At 47.3% G+C, this 19,556-nt stretch overlaps 3 protein-coding genes across 3 annotated transcripts; all 3 read right to left on the reverse strand.

The window, feature by feature from the left end:
- Positions 1 to 1,807, reverse strand: LOC128725221 (3,4-dihydroxyphenylacetaldehyde synthase). Its single transcript, XM_053818946.1, has 3 exons — positions 1,719 to 1,807; positions 1,316 to 1,550; positions 1 to 1,248 (listed from the first exon to the last, which is right to left on the reverse strand). The coding sequence occupies exons 1-3, from the start codon at positions 1,805 to 1,807 to the stop codon at positions 1 to 3; spliced, it is 1,572 nt and encodes a 523-aa protein (XP_053674921.1).
- A 3,741-nt stretch (positions 1,808 to 5,548) lies between these two features.
- LOC128727790 (aromatic-L-amino-acid decarboxylase-like) lies at positions 5,549 to 10,051 on the reverse strand. Its single transcript, XM_053821733.1, has 5 exons — positions 10,028 to 10,051; positions 9,698 to 9,783; positions 7,166 to 7,400; positions 6,848 to 7,097; positions 5,549 to 6,777 (listed from the first exon to the last, which is right to left on the reverse strand). The coding sequence occupies exons 1-5, from the start codon at positions 10,049 to 10,051 to the stop codon at positions 5,906 to 5,908; spliced, it is 1,467 nt and encodes a 488-aa protein (XP_053677708.1). The 3' UTR covers positions 5,549 to 5,905.
- Positions 10,052 to 16,652: 6,601 nt separating this feature from the next.
- On the reverse strand, positions 16,653 to 19,517 carry LOC128727821 (pre-mRNA-splicing factor ATP-dependent RNA helicase DHX16). Its single transcript, XM_053821764.1, has 3 exons — positions 18,222 to 19,517; positions 18,005 to 18,119; positions 16,653 to 17,932 (listed from the first exon to the last, which is right to left on the reverse strand). Exons 1-3 carry the CDS (start codon positions 19,515 to 19,517, stop codon positions 16,653 to 16,655), a joined length of 2,691 nt encoding a protein of 896 aa, XP_053677739.1.
- Positions 19,518 to 19,556: the final 39 nt, after the last annotated feature.

Raw genomic sequence — 19,556 nt, forward strand, 5'->3', positions numbered from 1 at the left:
TTACTGTCCCTTTTCGTCAGAAATCATGATCCCGTTGAGGCTCTCCGTGATCTTGCCTATTTCGGAGCCCTTCTCGAACAGCTTCGGAGACTCCACAGGCTCTACGCTGTCCTTCAACTCATTGCGGTTATGATCAAAACCGAGCAGCAGATCAGCCTGCGTTCGAACCTCATTCCAAGCGTACTCGATGTCGTGCATCTGCGGATCGATGCCACAGATCATGAAGCGGATGATAAACTTGCCCTGGTACGTGGCCGGGATCATGAACACCTTCTTGCGCTGGGTGATGTTCTCGAGCAGGCGTTTCGAGTGAGCGTCCTCGCCCTTCAACCGGAAGCACACAAGTGCCAGTGTGGAGCACAGGACTTCGAAGCGTTCGTCCGTACGCACATACTCCTCGAAGCGGTTCGCCAGCTGGATGTGGAAACGGATCAACTGCCGGATCCGTTCAGCCCCCATCGTACGCAGGGTGATCCAAACCTTCAGCGAACGGAACCGACGTCCAAGTTGGATCTGCCAGTGACGATAGTCCGGAGCTCGACTGTGACCCTGGAACTGATGCTGCAGGTAGATCCGGTCGACGCTGAAGGACTTCGTGACCGAACCGGCATCTTTGAACCACATCGCGCAGCAGTCAAAGTTGACGAACATCCACTTGTGCAGGTTAAAGTTGAGCGAATCGGCTCGTTCGGCTCCGGTCATGATGTGCGTGTACTCTGGCAGACACAAGGCAGCTCCAGCGTAAGCCGCATCAATGTGCAGCCAGATATCGTGCTCGTTACAGTACGGTCCAATCTCAGCCAGATTATCGTAGGCGCACGTGCCCGTTGTACCGAGAGTGGCCACACATACGACCGGAAACAGCCCCTTTGCGACGTCCTCTTCCACTGCCTGAATGAAGGTAGATCCACGCAGGATACCTGTTTCGTCAGCGGGCAATAGTCGCATCTTAATCGCACCCAGAATACCCGCTTTCTCCACCGCACTGTTGCTCTGATCGCTTGTGTACGCCACCAACCGACCACGGATCTCCGATTCCGTAAGATCCGGATGTTGATCGCGCAACCGACGAACGGCTTGTTCTCGGGCAGCCAGAACGGCCACAAGGATGGACTCACTGGCTGAACCTTGGATAATACCACCTCCGTTACCTTCGCTGCAGTTCAGGAACGATCGTGGCAGATTCAACAGCTGCCCGAGCCAGTTCATCATGATCACCTCCAGCTCCGTGCAGACGGGGCTACATATCTGGAGGAAACCAATGAGTTAGGACTCTTCCACGATTCTTGTGGATCAAGAAACAGAGACTACTCACCCAGCTAAACCCGACGACGCCGAGTCCTGCGGCCAACGTTTCGCCCACGATCGACGAGTAGGATGTCTGCGAAGGATAGAACGCGTGGAAGTGCGGTGACTGCCAGTGCGTCAACCCAGGAAGGATGCACCGCTTGAAGTCCTCCATGATCGTTTTCCAGTCTTCGGGCTCGTTCTGAAGCTCTTCGGGAAGCATATCGTGCAGATAGCCCGGTTCCACCGACGGAAGGACGTCTCTGTTTGGGTGAAACCCACGTCAAAAAAAGATAATTTCAATACCCTTCGTAACACGATCACTTTTGGGCAAGAGTTTCTTCGATTCTCCAGAGATCGACTAGACACATCGCACGGCCATGATCATGCTCTCCGATCAGGATGCGTTTGATCACAACTCTGTCACACACCTGTCTCGGATGTTCTCCAGGTAATCGGCCACAAAGTCAATGGCCGCTCGGCCAAACTCGCGAAACTCATTAACGTCCATGTTTGCCATCCTGGCGATCGAGCTTGACGAGCACTCTGCCGTTTCACGCTAGAACTCCCGGTGAAGATTTGCACTCTACACTAGACGAAAGCAAACAAGCGAACACCGCGTGATCATGGGATTCGGGAACACTGGGCACTGGGAGATCACTTTTGCATCACACAATGTTACACACAGGACACAATTCACTCAAACACAATTCGTTCGAACTTTTCTCGTCTGCACTGGATCGCGGCTTTCCGGAAACTGAAGATCTCCTGGATGCGGTCGGCTTTATTTATGCAAAATCTCACTCCTTTGCGCCCGGTCACCGCGGACTGGAGGGAAAAGTGTTGTCCAACACCCCCTTTCTACCTCCACCAGTGCCACTACCACCTCCAGCAGCAGTAGCAGCACTAGCAGCATCAGCAAACAACAATAATGATAACATCAACAGGCCGTCCCCACCGCTCAGAGGCGCTGAGTCAAGTGGACGGACCCGCCAGTTCGTGGCACCGGAAGAGACCTCGGCGAACGTGCGGGGAAGAAAGTTGACCCTTCGGACGCCACCCGGTTCCTCTCCACCCAGTCCCCATGCATCCCGTACCAGTGCGCTTTCGGCTTGCATTCTGAAGAGGCCGCTCGAGAGGACGCGCGAAGTTTGTCGTTCCACCAGGCCCCAGACAGGTTGACCGGTCGTCTACCCTTTTCGTGTTCGGCATCACGCCCCTCCGGCATCGATGTGCGTGTGATCGCTTTGTTTTTTTTTCGACAGGTTATGAAATGTGCTTGAATAAATCGCCGGCAGAAGCGCGAGGGAAAGAAACTGCTCATCTCATAAAAATCGGCTCGCTCATTAACGGCGCTTCGAGAGGGTTGCCGTCGAGAATTGCCGGAAAACTTTCTACCCTCGACGGATCAAGTGAGGGAATGGAAGTTCGGTTGAAAGCGAGCGCTCAGTTGGGACCCGCACCTTGTGTAATGTCGGCCGTTTTCGGCCATTATGTGGTTTTGTATGCTAATTGATTGATCCTCATCACCCGTCATTACTGAGGGCGAGAGGCGAGACCCACACGGGTGAAGATGAGCAGTCCGCACAATGGCACTGGCCTCTAAGGGAGGCATTTTGGTCGGTGAGCTTTTAGGGGAGCTTTCGCGCGTTTTCAGAAGGAAATGTCACGCACCTCATAAACGAATCACTTTGAGATGATATTTCATGGCCTACTGCAAGTAAGGCGATCCCATTGGATTCTTGTGACGAATTATGTCCAACATCGAGCCCATGGTACACCGAGGTGAGACAAAATAGCGGATAGAAATGCATGGACAGGATCGTCGCGAAGCGCAGAAACTTTGGGTACCAATTATCTCACGAAGAGGCCGCCCAAAAAACATAAGGAAGCACCTCAAATAAAATCGAAAATCTTGGGGACGTCTTGGGTCCGCCGAAAGCGCTCTCTTCATGCTCGCTCGCCTTCTTTGACGCCTTCTCTCGGTGTCTTTGAAGTGGGAAAGGACTTGAAAGATGAAAGACAACAAATGGGCTCAGAAAATTGGCTGCGTCACGCCGCGTGGCATAACTGTTCATGGCGCTTATTCGGGATGAAAAGGCGATCATTCTGTGGAGCCTTCTTCTGGTGTGGTTTCTATTTATCTCAATCGACGACTTTGGGGTTAGGTTGAGCCCACCCGGTGGAGGATATCATCTCCCTTTCATCGAACGGAAACACATTAATATTCCGACCGAATGGGAAAGATGCTCGAATCGGTACCGTTTCGATGAGCCTCCGGGGCCGTTTCTTATCTAACCTCGCGGAATGCCAGCGGGTTTCGGGAGTGATTTAATCGTACCATCGCACCATTCATGATGCAATCGGGGACAGAAGTTGTATCACATTCTATACCGCGACAGCTGACCGCGAAAGGTGCCGGCCTGTGGGACCGCAAAAGGGTGCGTGTTTTGGGCCCGGACAAACAAAATACAAGGTGGAAAATGTAAATCAACCGGATCGGGGTTGTTTGCAGTTTCACCGATTTTTTTTTCTTTTTTATTTGTGAAGACAGTGCAACTCTTCGTTGACCGGCAAAATAGAGTTGTTTGGTGTTTGAACAAAACACGGACCGGTGAGTTGCGGCCACGTGCTTGGCATCGACTCCTCGTGCCATAAGCTTGTAATAAAAGCGAAAGCCAACGGTAAGTTGTAAAAAAGTGAAGTATCAAAAAAACCTGGTGCCTTTGCTCTGCTAATTTACATTTCGGCACGAGACTGGGCGTTGAGATTGAACCATAAAACTACAGAGCCACCAAACCGTTGAGCTGAGTTGGACGAGTTTTTACCTGTTTGTCTGGTAAATTTCTATCAGTTGTCTTTTCGTTAAAGGTAAAATGGATGAAATGGAATTCATTTCCCGCAGGATTCGGCCAATAATCAGTTTCACAAGCACGAATATGTGCATCGCTTCGCGCGCATCGTACTAAAAGCGCATCTTACCAAGAGTGGAAAGTGTGAATATTGCAATTTGTGAAAAGGCAAGAAAAAATGGACCAAACACACACACACACGCAGTCATACATGCATATCCAGAACGATCGAAACAATTAAACGGTGAATCGTTTGTTCATTTCACCGCGGTTTGAATTATTGACGCGTGGTCCAATTCGGAAAATTGGGTTCGTTTTTTGTGCACTTTTCGTCGGACCATATTGGTCGGAGGAAACTGTGAAGTCCGAGAAAAGGAAAACCAAACACACCGACAAATCAATCGCATTCGCAGACCGCTGCATAAATACGAAACACGTGGTGCGTTCGGCGCGGGAAAACTCCCGCAGGGATTTTTATGAGGCCCGGCTCGTTGATGTAATTGGCTTGTGCATTCGCAATTGCATCGACGGCTGCATTCTGCGGAGTTCGATGCCCGATGGGTGCAATAGTGGTGGCCAAAACGACAAACCAACGTGTTTCTTTCCAGCCACGGGACATATTGGGTAGTGGTGGGATTTTTTGTGTGACTTTCCCAGTTGAATGCGCTTCGAAGCAGCTTGATGGAAAAAGGCGAGCCAAATATGCACCGAAAAGTTCTCAGGGTGCATTTTCTTTGTGTTGCACATTTTTTGCCATCGAATTTGAAATATACCATTGGAAAAGTCCTTCATCCGTGTATGGCAAACAAGGCCTGAAGGTACACTTCATAAATGTTGGAAAAACGTTTAGCAGTCATTTAAAAACCTATTTCTGTGTGAGACTGACTCTTTTTTTGGTGCAGGAGCGTTTTAAATCAGAGTTTTTTTACTTAGGCATTCGCTTTTACTTTTTATTAATATCAATGAGTTTCCATACCAATTCTAAGCTTCAGATAGCAATAAATGAGCATATAGCAATAGCAATCAATGAGTTCAGATCGAGATGTTTTTGAGGAACTGTAACTCTGTTGGAAATAGTTGGTTTTCAATATAAAAAGGGATAAATTTCAGTTCGTAACGATCTTTTGCAAAGCTGCTCCTTCATAACTTTAACCGAACCGGTTCAGTTGTTGCTAACGCCTGAAGGGTATGCAATAAGCAATACATCTAGCACAATCCAACCGGTTCAACCGTTTCAGCCAGTACAACTGCTCGACTAAGGTGCTCGAATGAACGGAAAGGCTTTGCTCGAATATTGAAAAGGCTTTAATGCTGTGCTGCAAATAATAAATTACCCGTAAATGCATTTATTGCATGTGCAATATGTTCGACGATGATTTGAATGTTAAAAAAACACGTGAATTGCTTTGCTTACTTTTTATTTTTATCTCAACGAATACATTATAACATCGAACATCAATACACGATTGCACGATATCTAGATGCTTGCGATAACATTATTCTTCACGGTATCGTTGCCACACGAATGAGTCCTTGCTGCGGGGAACGACCCCCGCAACTGCGATAACCTGTCCCGTCCCTGGTCCCTATGATGCGAAGAGTGTGGTGTCCGAGCGTAGGCATTAGCCCCATAGTGCATGCTCGTAGTAAAGGGATGCATGTTTCGTTCGATAGATAAATAAGTTAAACGTTCGTACGGGTATAAACTTAACAGAAAACAGGAAACGTGGTACGAGCGATGCACAAGCACGGGTACGTAGCCCTGCTTACTTCTTCTGGTCGGCCAGGAGCTCGTCAGCGGCCGCCGAAACTTCCTTCCACGAGTAATCGATGTCGGTGGCTTCGGTAAAACGCGAGCAAACGGCCATTCGCAGGAAGTACACGTCGTTCACCTTGGACGGCACCAGATGGATGTTTCCACGACCGTTGATGCGCTTCAACAGTGCCTCGTTAAGCTCATTCGAGCCCTTCAGCTTGAAGCAAGCGAGACCCATTTGCACTTCGCCGAAGATCTCGAACCGCTCATCCGCACGACACAGCGCTTCGAACTGCTTTGCGAAGCCACAATGACGACGGATGTGTGCCTGCAGGTTGTCCACACCATACAGACGTAGGACGAACCACAGCTTCAGGGCACGGAATCGACGACCGAGTGGAATCTGCCAGTGACGGTAGTCCGGAGCCGAGCCCTGCATATCGTGCTTCAGGTAGAGTGGGTCGACGTTGAACGCATTCACGATCCAGTATGGTTCCTTCAGCCACATGGCACTGCAGTCGAAGTTCACCAGCATCCACTTGTGCGGGTTGAAGTTGAACGAATCGGCCGTCTCGATGCCCTTCATCAAGTAGCGATACTCCGGACAGATGAAGGCCGACCCAGCGTAAGCTGCATCCACGTGCACCCAAACGTTGTGCTGGTTAGCAACTGGGCCGATTTCGTCCAGACGATCGAAGGCGCAGGTGTTGGTTGTGCCGAGTGTGGCCACCACGTAGAACGGGATCAGTCCAGCTGCCAGATCTTCTTTGATGGCTTTATCCAGCGTTTCTCCTCGCAGCTTCAGATTGTCGTCCGCCTTCAGACCACGCAGTTTTACTCCTCCGAGCAGTCCCGCACGCTCCACTGAGGAGTGAGATTGGTCTAAAAAGAACCAGAGATTCAATGATGTACTCGATCTAATCGCCAATGGCATTTCCTGCCTCATACTTACTAGAAGTGTATCCAACCAGCTTGGAGACGATCGTATGATCGTCCCAATCAGGATGTTCCTCCTTGACGCGCTTCATCGCCTTAGCCTTGGCACCAAGCAGAGCAACCAGGGTGGCTTCACTGGCCGTGCCCTGAATGACTCCACCACCCTGTCCACCCGAACAAGCCAGGAACTCCTGCGGCAGGTCCAGCATCTTGCCCAACCAGTCCAACATGACCACCTCGAGCTCAGTACAAGCAGGGCTAGCGATCTGAAAACGAACAAGAAGGTGATTTAGTGGAATACAGACCCACCCGGACGAAGGATCCTGATACTCACCCAAGTGAAACCGATACAAGCGATGGCTCCACTCAGCATATCGGCCACGATCGCCGGATAGGAGTTGGCCGTTGGGAAGTACGCATGGAACTTCGGGCTATGCCAGTGCGTGACACCGGGCATGATCACTCGCTCAACGTCGGCCATCACATCTTCCCATTTTTCTGGCTGTTGCGGGGCCTCATCAGGAATCAGTGGGCGCAGATATCCCGGCTGAACGGTCGGTAGAACACGTCTGTGGAAAGAACGCAAAAAGGGAAAGTGTAAGACCTTAGTCGGATGGATTTAGCGCGAGAGTCTGAGAACGCGGCTGAGGGTCAGCCGTCTACAACAGAATCACGATCATTATTGTCGGCGTGTGGCATGAATGTGCATCTAAAATCAGTTAGCATGCCAGATTCAGGTCATGTTCATAGGTCCGACGTACTCCGCGGAGTGGGAATGTCTGCGAACGAGCAATGTGTGAGGCCACGTGGCTCTGAGGTGGTGGAGTAGGAGTTAAACACACACTCGGACACAGAGGTACTGACTTCCAATCGTCATGAAATGAAATCGCCAGCGAAACGCCAACCGCGAGTTGGCAATGGCATGGTTGGACGAGCCCGCCGAGAACCTTGTGCCTACTTCCCACCTTCCAAAAAGCGTGCTCCTCTGGCGGTGGTTGGCTTTAATTGTTGCCTCCACGTGCCTTACGCAACCAACCCCTACGGGTAGGGTGGCAACTATTGCACGATCGTACGATTTCGTGGTGGCTTTTTATTTTCGCGCGGACCTTCATCTTGATTTTGGGCTCGCCTTCGGACCATTCATCCGTTGCAGTTTTAGGCCCCTCGCCGGCGTTTCGATGTTAGTGGCACCGAAAAAGTGACAGGCCGGTGGTTGAACTTGACTTAAACGAGCTCAGATTTGGACTTTCGTGACTGAGGTTAGTTATGAGACCCTTTTCCTCGATCCGCGACGCAGCTGCACGGTGATGTCAGGCGTCACGTTGAGCCGACATTAATCATGCATTCGTAGTACCCACGTTCAACAGGTCTCTTGCCTGTTGCTATATGAACAACTTTAGACGTCGACTACTTGTGTATTTTTGCCTTTCAGAAACGGAAACAGTGACCGGATAAAGTAGCACGGTTAGGATGAAAAGAAACAAGTTCATGATCATGTTAATCCTACATTCGATACACCAAACGGACGAGTGAGTTGTTCGACATGACCAATATGTGGAGCACTGTTGGGTTCATGTTTCTCACTAAACGAAACCAAAATCCCCCTTTTGCTCTACTCATGGTTCATGGTCATTAAATCGTATCCAACTTCACGTAAAGGTATACAGATATCTTATAGGTGAATATAAAAAATCATTAAACGACCAACAAAAAACTACCATCATAGGTAGTGCGTATTTCACACCGTCACGACGAGCCCAATTATTCACGATTTGGAAATAGAAATTCCTGTTCTACAACTGATCAGAGAGTCGGATTTCAGTGCCGCACACAAAAAAACGTACGTCAGAGACTTCTTGGCCATGTCTCTCCGACGGGGTTTCGGTTGTCCTTGAAAAACCCATCGTTAATCAACGTTATGTAAGCCATGCCATGCCAGAACAGGTTCTAGCGTCCATTTCACTTATCGAACAAACTCGCCTTCGACATCAAAAATTCTTTTATTCTTCGCTTCCAGCTTGCTGTTTGTTTTGCTTGCTTGTTGCAAAAATCCATTCACTTCAGCGGAAAGCACATGAAAACCTCGAATAAACCCACTTCGGTTGATTCTTGTTGGATTAGCCTTGCGGTTGAAGGTGTCACCGACTCGCGGGTCACGCTAGAAAGCGCACGAAGGCCTTGGGAGCCTAATATTTGATCCGCGCCGTTAATCCGTCGGTGAAGGACGAATTTAAAGCCATTTTTCTTTAACACCACAGGTGCTTCGGATACATATTTCGCATCCTCTCGAGATAGAAAATTCTTAACGATGACTACGGCCTGTTGGATTCCTTTTGTTATATCCTTTCCAACTTCAGCTTCGGTCAGTTGAAAAATGACACAACATCACCAGCATCGTGAGTGAGGCTCAGTTTCGTGCACAAGCCCACCCCAGTGGAAAGAACTCCATCGCTAACCTTGAGCTGTGATTGTTAATAATTTACCCGTCTAGGCACTTGGCGTGATTGGCACGGGCTTGATTCGGTCGAAAGTTTCACACCAAGCAACCGATAGACCGATGGAGATCGACTTCGATCAATCGATCGTCTGGCACGATTCAATCGTCAATCGTGTAACATAGACATTCCATGTAACGGCCTGCTAGATCGAAGCAGCTGTACGATAGGTCAGGAATGTCCACCCCGTGAATCACAGCAACCGGTTTGAGCCATGGCGGCATGGCGGTAAATCCCCCATAAATCGGTTATGGGACTGATGGCGGGGAATTTCACACCGATCGTTTTACGCACAACACACGCACGCACACACATTACGTGATCTGAACGTGATAATCTAAAACGGAGGTCGATATTTGACCGACACTTACCTATCGCGGATGTTTTCGAGATAGCCAGAGATGTAGTCGACCATCTCCTTGGCGAAGTCCTTGAACTCTGGTGCCTGCATTTCGGTCTGTAAAAGATAGCATCGAGCCAGCGTTAGAGCCAAGGGAAAATAAAGCACGAATTTCGAATTCCCACTCAAAAAAAAAGCCTCTCCCGGGTTAGTAAAGCTACTTACGACCGTGGGAATGTTAAACGTTTTGTTATCCATTTTGTCTTGTTAGTGAAAACGAGGTGATTCGTTCGTTAGTGTAAGCCCGTGGAATAGAAAAGGTAGAAAAGTGTCGATTAGTACGGTTATGGTTGATATTTACTCGCTTCTCGCAAGGGACAGGCATCTTGACACAATATTTTTGATAAAACAAACTAAACTAAACTATGAACAGAATTAAAATGCTTCCGAAATGCGTCCTCTAAACCCGATGGCTTTGGCACGACTTAAAAGGCTCCACTACTCGACGAGAGCTCTTTCACTCTCACTCTCTGTGAGGATGCTGCAATAATCTCTACAACTAAGGACACCAATAGACGTCGAAACCCGCACACGAGAATTGGCATTGCTGTCGCACAAAATCGCTCCTAAATTGTTCGATACAGGCGATAAAATTGAGGCCGGGTTCCCAGATCGTCCGAGTATAATTGAGTTTGCTTTTTGATATCGTCGACCATCCCTAGCTGGCGTGGAGCCTCCAAAGTCCACCGGGCGATGATGGCACGAAAGATACTTTGCAATAATTAAGTTATACCACCGAGCTTCCTGTTGCGATCCGTTCGAGCGTAAAGTTTTCACTGAAAGGAAGCGGTTTGAAATTTCCCTTCGCACAAGCGAGAAATCGGCAATCAATACCCAATTGGCTGCGAGTTGATACGGTAATAGACGTATTGATTCCTTATCAACACCACGTTGGGGAATTGTTTCAACTGGCGTCCGCGTGTGATGCGGAAGATTGTCGACGAAGCAGTATCATCGCGTGAAAGAGTGATTGTTTATGCGGTGATAATAATGCGAATGTAACTCGCTGACATGGTGAGATTACGTTTTGATAACGGCTCGAACGATGCTGTAACATAACAGTTGTAAGCTCATGCTTGTTCGGGGAGTAAGGTAAGCAAGAACGAAAGTCACACGTAGAATGTGTAATTTAAAATGAAAACAAAAATCCAAATTGGTGTAAGCGTTCCTTCCATTGGACGGTTCTCGGTCTCAAAGCAACAGGCACCTTGAACTCCTCACGAAGAACCACGAAAACAAAACCCGCAACAAGTAGCATTCGCTTTCAGTTTCGAAGGACCTTCGCAACGTCCTCGGACTTCTGCACGCCAGTTCCGGTGCGACGGGGTCACCACGCGAAAAAGACGACGTAGAAGACAAATGGAGCAAAACTGGTGCCGACCGAGAACGAGATCACTTCCCGCGCAGGTGCCCCGTGGCCTTAAATCCCAGTCACTTTTGCGCTCACGACAATGAAGGTGAAACAGGCGGATTCGATCGGAAGCAGGAACCAGTTTGGCGGAAGAATTTCAACCACAGGACTGCTGGTGGGTTCGATTCGTCGTCCGGTTAAACTAAACCGGTTGGCCTCGTCGTGGTCGTCGTGTTCTTCGCGCTCTCCTCGGTTACTATCTAAAACGTGCACTTTCGATGCAAATCCTCAACCCAACCGACACCGTGGATGGCTTGTTCCTTACCGGGATACTTACCGCTTGTTGTAGCACGCCCGTACACTAGCCCGTACGCGTTGCGACTAAGAACTCGTGCCCAACGGAAAGGATGAAAGTCAACGCCTCACGGCTGCTGGAAGGAAACGGACGGTGATTTATTGGAGCGTGAAAAGGAATCACTTTTCGCTGGCGAAGTTGCACTAATGGAAGGATAATGGTAGACGGTGGCGCATGTTTCACCGTACTCCACTCTGCCAACTCTCCAGCACACTCGCACACACAGGCAGACACATGCACTGGCACACACAAACGCGCAACGTACCGGAACCGGATAAGAACGGCAGGATCGCTGGCGGGAAAGCGGCGGGAATAACGGGCACGGATTTTCGCTCTTCAGGACTCGCACACACACACAGACACAGACACACACTTTTGGGTGCTCGGGTGGGCTTTCAAATGCTCCGTTCGAATGTGAATGCTCGGGAGGTTATATCGTGTTTCGCCTGAGCTCGGAGCGCCCGTCGTGGAAGCTGTCGACCGAATGAACCGAACTGTATGAATGAGCCGGTTGAAGTGGCCGTGACGAGCTTTTAAAGAACCACCCCTAAACTGACCACCGTACACAGGCGCAAACCACCACCGCCACCGCCACCACCACCGCGTTATCGTGCCATCTCACTCGCTCCCACTCTCAGTGCGTCCGAGTGCGAATGTGAGGAGGGAAAAAAGGGCCCGCAACGTTAATGCACCGTGCGTATGCTAATCGATGCGCCGGCTTCGGTGTCAGACGCCGTTAGAAAATTCGCTTTTTTTTCTCACACAAAACCAACCCAACGGGCGGGAAATTAAAGTCGGAAAATGTCTTGCGAGCGCCGTGTTAAGAACCTGTGGACACGCAATTCGCGCACTCGCGGCGAGTTCTAGACCGAGGACGAGAGCCAGCATAATATGTGCCACGAGCAGACCCCCCGGCCGTCCTTTCCGGCGCGTGCAGTAAAAGAACGCCGAGAAAATCGGTTGGGTCGAGGTACTTTCGGTGATGCGAGCTGAAACGCCACATCCATATGAATGAAGTGGAAATTAGGTGGGATGTAAGCGTCGAGGCCGGAAAATCCGACCCAAGTGCTCTTTGCAGCAGCATAAATATAAATCCTCTTCTGGTGCGAGGTAGTCGAATGGAGGTGGGGTTTGCTCATATCGGCGTATGATTGAAAGCTTTCGCACTGTTGCTTGCACGCTAGTACTTTGCGATTCAGTGGCACCATTTGCAGGGATTGTACTGTGTTTGCTCAGTAGACGAGGTTATTGCGGCATCAATCGGAAAACGGAGGTTTGACACAATATTCACGATTTTACATTGCGGAGCTCAAGGACTACACGCAATTCAAGGACTACACGAATTTTAAGACCAACAAAAGTAATGCATTTGTACCGATTGGGTAGCAATAACTCATCGAATATGTGTCCAATGTAATGAACAAAAGAAAACAACAAAACATACACAATCTGAATAATAAAAATCCGAACGATGTTTTTCAACCTCAACGACAAAGGAACATAGGACAATATGAAAACTCTCATCTTCTTCCTGCCATAGATCTGGTGCGCATAGTGCGTGTAGTAGGTCTAGATCACGAACGATTCCTTGCCGTAGATCTCCGTCTAGTACGCCGAGGGGCTATTGCTTCTTGTTGAGCTTGCACGAGCTCCTGGGCCATTTCGAAGGCGATGGCTTCAATTTTTGCCATTGGGAGCGGGTGTTCGAACAAACTTGATCTAATATTTTGCAGTTTTCGGCTAGTCCACCGTAATCCCTGATCCCAATATCCTGTTCCAATCAAGCTGAAGAAAAACGTACACATGGTTAGGAGCAAAAGTGTGATTTCGGGAACGTCTTTGCTTTGCGCAACCAGGTAGATATTGGAAGTCTTCAGCCAAATGAATACATGCGATATGTGATGTGCGATTGGACACCAGATATAGTAGCGCACGTTTTCGATAGCGTATATATTCCACAGAGTGTCTACGAAAAAAAGGACCACGGAAGGAAGTCGTCGACGAATGCGGAGAGGGCCGAAGTTAAATTTCGACAACCATATGATGCTTGATAGCACGATTAGAACGGATTGTAAATCATGCAAAATGTGTTTGGATGGCTTCGAGGAAATCCCAACAAACACATAATTTTGAATTGAAAAATGAATCACTAACGAAACAATTAATGAATATAGGGAGCTCATTGAGGCGATTAATTTGACAGAGACAAATCTTCCCGTGGCGTATTCCTGAAAGAATTAACAATACTAAGCTTTAAATTGTTCTATGCAACAGCTTCAGGTTTCTCCATACTGATTACCGGTTCCTAGTTTTGATAGGTTACGGAAATTACACTCCTCGTAACACTACTGAATGTAAAAGTTTCGAAGCAGTAATTAGTCGCGTAAAATAAATCGCTTGCAAAATATATGACTGAAACATCACCACATCATTCACAAAATACCAACATGCATCCGTTAGTGTAGTCTGTAAGAAACGTGAATAAATGCGAATTAAATTGAACGTACTACAATTTCAAATCAAGTATAATTGCATTAAAACTAATGGCTCACTCACGAATGCTATAGGTGGGTTTTGAACGAAGAAAGTACCTTCCCGAAACTAGGTTTCTACAAATAAGTAGCACTTAATGAATATTATGACTAGACTACTGTGATGTTCACATGACAGTGCGCTCGCAGGGAAAAGCTAATAGGCGATAATTTGAAGGTGTTCTGCTTTCAACAAAGTTATCGTGAATGCGATTAAATGTGAGACAGAAAGGTTAGTTGAAAGTAACCTGTTCCATTAGCGGTTTTATGCTTCTAGACACAGTTTGTTTGTGCGTTAAATTATGCTTAATAGCACGTTAAACAAAACGACAATCGATATCATGAAACGTGCCATACGTACCAATATTATTCTATCATAAACCAACCACAAGGCATTCTGTTCCGGAATCCACACCAGACACAGCGAAAATTCGAAGATAATAACGAAAGAAAGAAACGATGAAGCCATCCCAGAGGAGCATTAATGCATTACAGAGCATTTATGTTCCCTCGGGGGCAGCGAAGCATAATTCTTATCAAAATCAAGCATATAAGAGTATGATTTCCAGCGTTGCCGTTATCCTTTCCGCTTCATTTTTATCGTCGCTATAGACAGCAACAGCTTTCGATAGGACATTGCTCAACGCTAAGCTGCTAGTGATGAGAAATATCACTGAGGTTGGGTCGGGCTTTAAAGAGGTTGGGGTGGGTTTACTAAAATCGCATAATCAACGGTGCTGTTGGTTTGCACATGTATGAAGCAGGATGCTGCTAAACATTTAAACCGGAAGTTTCTCGAAACACGAATGTATGCCTCATTATGGGGATAATGGAATAGTAATCCGAATAGTTTTATATATGTGTATACTTTGAACGGATTTGATGTCAATGATAATACTTAATTCAGTTCAGTGCCTACTGTGCATATTTTAACGTTTAGTGCCTGATGGAGGAATGATCATTTGCTAAAGCAGCTTGGGTTGTCAATCAAAGTTTCTGCTGCGCAAGGTCGACCTACCTGTTTGTGGGTTAAAAGGTTCAAGTTGGAGGCTGCTTTATGTAATATAAACCATTCCACCATCGGTTAGATGGATGGATCGGGAAGGAATTAGTCCTTGTGCTGTATAAACTCGTAGATTCGTGATCTGTCGAGACGAATTGTGAAGAAACGTAGCGAAAGAAACGTGCTATGTTGCAAAAAGAACTCCGCTTGGTGTTCGCACAGTACTTAATTTAGCCAATTGTCAACGCCCTCGCCCAGTGTGTCGTCCTGGCGGGACGAATTTCGAAGCGAACACCAGGAAACATCATAGGGGAACAGAAAAGCAGGAAAATCTCTGCAAATGGCAGCAACGCGGTGGCGTTTTACGCTTGAAGTGCGTCTGAGTGCGGTCATCAGGGTGAGCGTTTGGGGGGATAGGCAAGGGACAAAGGAAAACGAATCAAAGTAAGTGGTGTAGTGTATGCGAGACGCAGGAGAGTCAAGCAAGAGAAAATGGAAAGGATTTGTGAATGAAAAAAAAAAAACACACTAAAGAATGAGAGGGAGAATAATATCACACGTGACGGAATGAAATCAGCAACAGAGAATCAGAGAATCGACTTTTCCGCTGGACTGCCACACAATCTTTATGGAGGATCTAGGTGCGGAGACCAAAGAAGCTGACTTTGGCCAAGAGATAACCGGAAACCCATTCTCAGTGGAAGAAGGAAAATTGTGTTTACTCATCGTCTTTTCTTTTCGAAAGAAGCTGGGCAGCGTGGGAGGGTTCTGTGCGAATGATTACGAATCTCCACTTGTTGAATGTGATTCAGGAATGAGTATATTTGGTTACGGCATACTGTGGACTCTACCACGTTCTCGAACCTCTGGCTGGCGAGCGAAGGGTTCAACAATAATGTTGCTAAAGGCTAAAAGATATCATGGAAAGCATAGCAATGAAAAAGATTGATGGACGTGTTGAATCATCGCCGGCATCATTATCCTTGTCAGCGTAAAGAGGATGGTTGGCGTTGAGTGGATTAAAGCGGCACGATAAGCGAGATATCCTGGCGGACGGAAAACAGTTTCACGGTCGTGCCGAAAGAATAGAACGTTGATTGCTTCCTCTCTGTAGTATGCGGGTTCTGCTTACATCAACCCAGAAAAGAGGTTAATAGCGTCAGCTGAAATATTTTTGGTCCATTTAAATATGTTCGCACTAAATTCAAATTTAATTTTATTCAAAGTAAGACAAGATAACTAGTGGCAAGATGCGCTTACATTGATAATGGTTGTGAATTTGATATATTTTAGCCTCTTCGCTAATGGAAAATAGTTGACTTATTTAAATATACATTTTATTCGAGGTTTACTATTATTTAAAAAATTGTAATGCCAGCATAATTGATGACCAGTAATTTTTCGCACAACATTGCCACTTGGAGTAGAGTAACTGGCGCTGTGTTCTGAAAGGCCACTTCCTCTTCCCACCCCATCCACTTCGCCCAAAGGATACAGGCTTATTCGTTTACTCATTCTTAGATAAACAATAGCATGGTATTATATATCTCGTTCTACCGGACGAGAAATAGAATGGGAGTTAAATAGGAGGGCTTATGGTCGACCCGTGATCAGAGCGATAATAAAAACACATCATATATATACGTTGTTCTGGTAATTGTACAATCATCTTACATTTATTTTCATTCATGCTTCGGTCAGAGTCGCCCGCCCCACAGTTTTAGGCATTTTTTTGTTCGTTGAATCTTCCAGTTCCTTCGGTTTGTAGTAATGGGGCGCCACTTCCAATAGCCATTTACTGTCGATTTCAATTACCGAACGCATGAACTCCTTTGTCGTAAACACCAGCTCATGGTAGAGTAACCAACGGGGCAGTTCTTCAAAAAGCGCCGAGTTCGGGTGGATCATGACCGTTTGATTGTGCTTCACCGTCTTGTAGTTACCACCTTTTGAAAGGCGTGCCACGTGGTAGAAGTAGCCAGCTGTGATCGATTTTCTAATGTTGGTGGTTTCAGGCAAAGCGGATACCATTTCGATTTCTACACGCTGCATCAATCCCATCAGCTGTTCTCGCACATCACGTGCTCGTTTCATAGAACGAAATTGAATGAAATTCTCGTAGCACCATTGGGTACTATAGTCGGATTCGGCCCATTGGTTGTACACCTGCATCAAACTAAGATGATCACCGTGAATGTGATTGAAGTTTTTACGCGCCGTATCGGCATGGATGATCTTATCCTTTGGCCGGTAAAAGATCGCTCCATTCACTGATAGCATTGCAGCGATGGTTACAACCTCTTCGGAGCATTTATACTTCTCGCTGGCAAGCAACATCTTGGCCATCATTGGATCTACCGGGAATTCTGCCATACGACGGCCCAGTTTGGTTAGTTCTCCGTGATGGTTCAGGGCGCCAAGCGCATACAGTTGCTCGAGCGCTAGAACCAGCGTTTCGTGTGGTGGAGGATCGAGAAAATCAAAGTGCAACAAATCGTTGATTCCGAGTGCCTTTAACATGAGCACTGCATTTCCTAGATTGATACGCTGGATCTCTGGCACGGTGTTATCTTCAAGCTCGTTCTTATACGCCCAGGCCGTGTACAGTCGGAAACATTTTCCAGGAGCAACTCGTCCAGCGCGGCCAGCTCGCTGATTTGCAGAAGCTTTTGAGATCGGAACCACGAGAAGTGTTTCCATTCCGGTGCGGGAGTTAAAGTTATTTTGTTTTGCAAAGCCCGGATCGATCACATAGATTATGTTGTCAATCGTTAGGGACGTTTCGGCAATATTAGTCGCTAGTACTACTTTCCGAGCGTTTGGAGGGGTTGGCTCGAATATCTTTGCCTGCATGTCCGACGGTAGATTAGCATAGATGGGAAGTATAAGCAATTCTTTTAATTTCGATCCTAATCGCTTCACGCGATCTTGTAGCATTTCCTGGCAAGCTTCAATCTCTTCCTGACCTATGTTTGGGAGCAAAACAGAGTTAACCATGAGTTTTGAAATAATGTTCCGCTTCTAAGCATACAACTCACCAGTTAGAAACACCAAAATATCGCCCAACGGTTGAGTAGCGTGGATTTGCAGCACAGAAACAACGCAAGCGTCAATGTAATCTGCTTCGGGAGCCTTTGTGTAAAAAATATCAACCTGTAAAGAGGAAAAATTTATCATTGAAGCATGGCTTGCAGTGAAGAAAAAATGACAAAATGGTTTTAAAACAAAATAAAGCAACTTGAGCTGACATCATACCGGATAACGTCGTCCAGGAATTCTAAAAATCGGTGCTTTATCGAAGAAATCAGAAAATTTCTCCGCATCCAGTGTTGCGCTCGAAATAAGGAGCTTTAAGTCTAGTCGAAACCGAGCTATATCCTTTACTAGTCCAAAAAGGATATCCGTATGCAGCGTACGTTCGTGCGCTTCATCGATTATCATGACGCTATATGAGCCTAGATCTGGTTCGGACAGGAATTCTCGATGTAGCGTTCCGTCCGTCATGTACTTGATCATTGTTCGTTCTGATGTACAATCTTCAAACCGAATGCTGTACCCGACTTCGTTGCCTAATTTAACTCCCATTTCTTCTGCAACACGTGCAGCTACCGACATGGCAGCAACTCGTCTGGGCTGTGTACAACCAATTTTTTTACCGTCGTTTGTAAATCCCGCCTCGTAAAGGTACTGTGGAATTTGCGTCGTTTTTCCTGATCCCGTTTCGCCCTCTATAATCAGTATCTGATGGTCTCGGATAGAAGCTATGAGGTCCTCTTTGAAGGGGTAGATAGGGAGCGACTTCTGCGTTTCTTCGATGGTCATTTTCTTCCTCTCTTTTTCGGTGATCTCAGGTTTGCGGTCTTTATCCTTCGTCCCACCCATCTGCAGGGCCTGGATGAAATCAATCTGTTCATCGAGCAACAATTCGTACTCTTCTTGCTGTGATGCCTTCTGTTTGGCATCTTTTGAGCCAAATTTGTACACAGCTGATGCGAGCTGCTCCGCTTCCCACTTTTTCTGCTCCGAGTGGGGCATCTTTTCGCGCTCGTCCACCTCAACGTACTCCTGCGTTTCGCCTTTTTTAATATCCTTCGGCATATGGTAGCGCTGGACGCGCTCGAGCTCACGTGCTTTGTCATGTTCTTTGGCGATTTGCAGCAAACTTTTCTTATATTCGCGATCCTGTCGCTCACGTTCGGTAATCTCCACGTCGCCGAACAGATACTCATCATCAAGGATGTCCGCCTCTAGTTCTGCTACTTTGTCTTCCTTTCGTTTTTCCAAATACTGGCGACGGGATTGGATACGTAGCTTGGGTAGCAACTTTTCTCTGTCCTCTGTTTCGAGTTTCAGTCGTTTGGCCGCTTCTTCGTACGCTCGTTTCCCCGTGGTTGATTCCACAACCTTGCGTGTTCGGTCTTCATCGCGCTTTTTCAAGCGCTGGGCAAACTCGTCTCTTTCTTTTAGATCTCGACGCCGAGCCTCTTCCTCACTATCGATACTGCTCTCCTCCGAAGAGGAAGGCTCACGACGGCTAGCTCGTTTACTCATAATTTCATTTAATTTCACCTTGCACAGCAGAAATATTTA

The sequence above is a fragment of the Anopheles nili genome, chromosome 3, assembly GCF_943737925.1.
Source record: "Anopheles nili chromosome 3, idAnoNiliSN_F5_01, whole genome shotgun sequence".
NCBI lineage: Eukaryota > Metazoa > Arthropoda > Insecta > Diptera > Culicidae > Anopheles > Anopheles nili.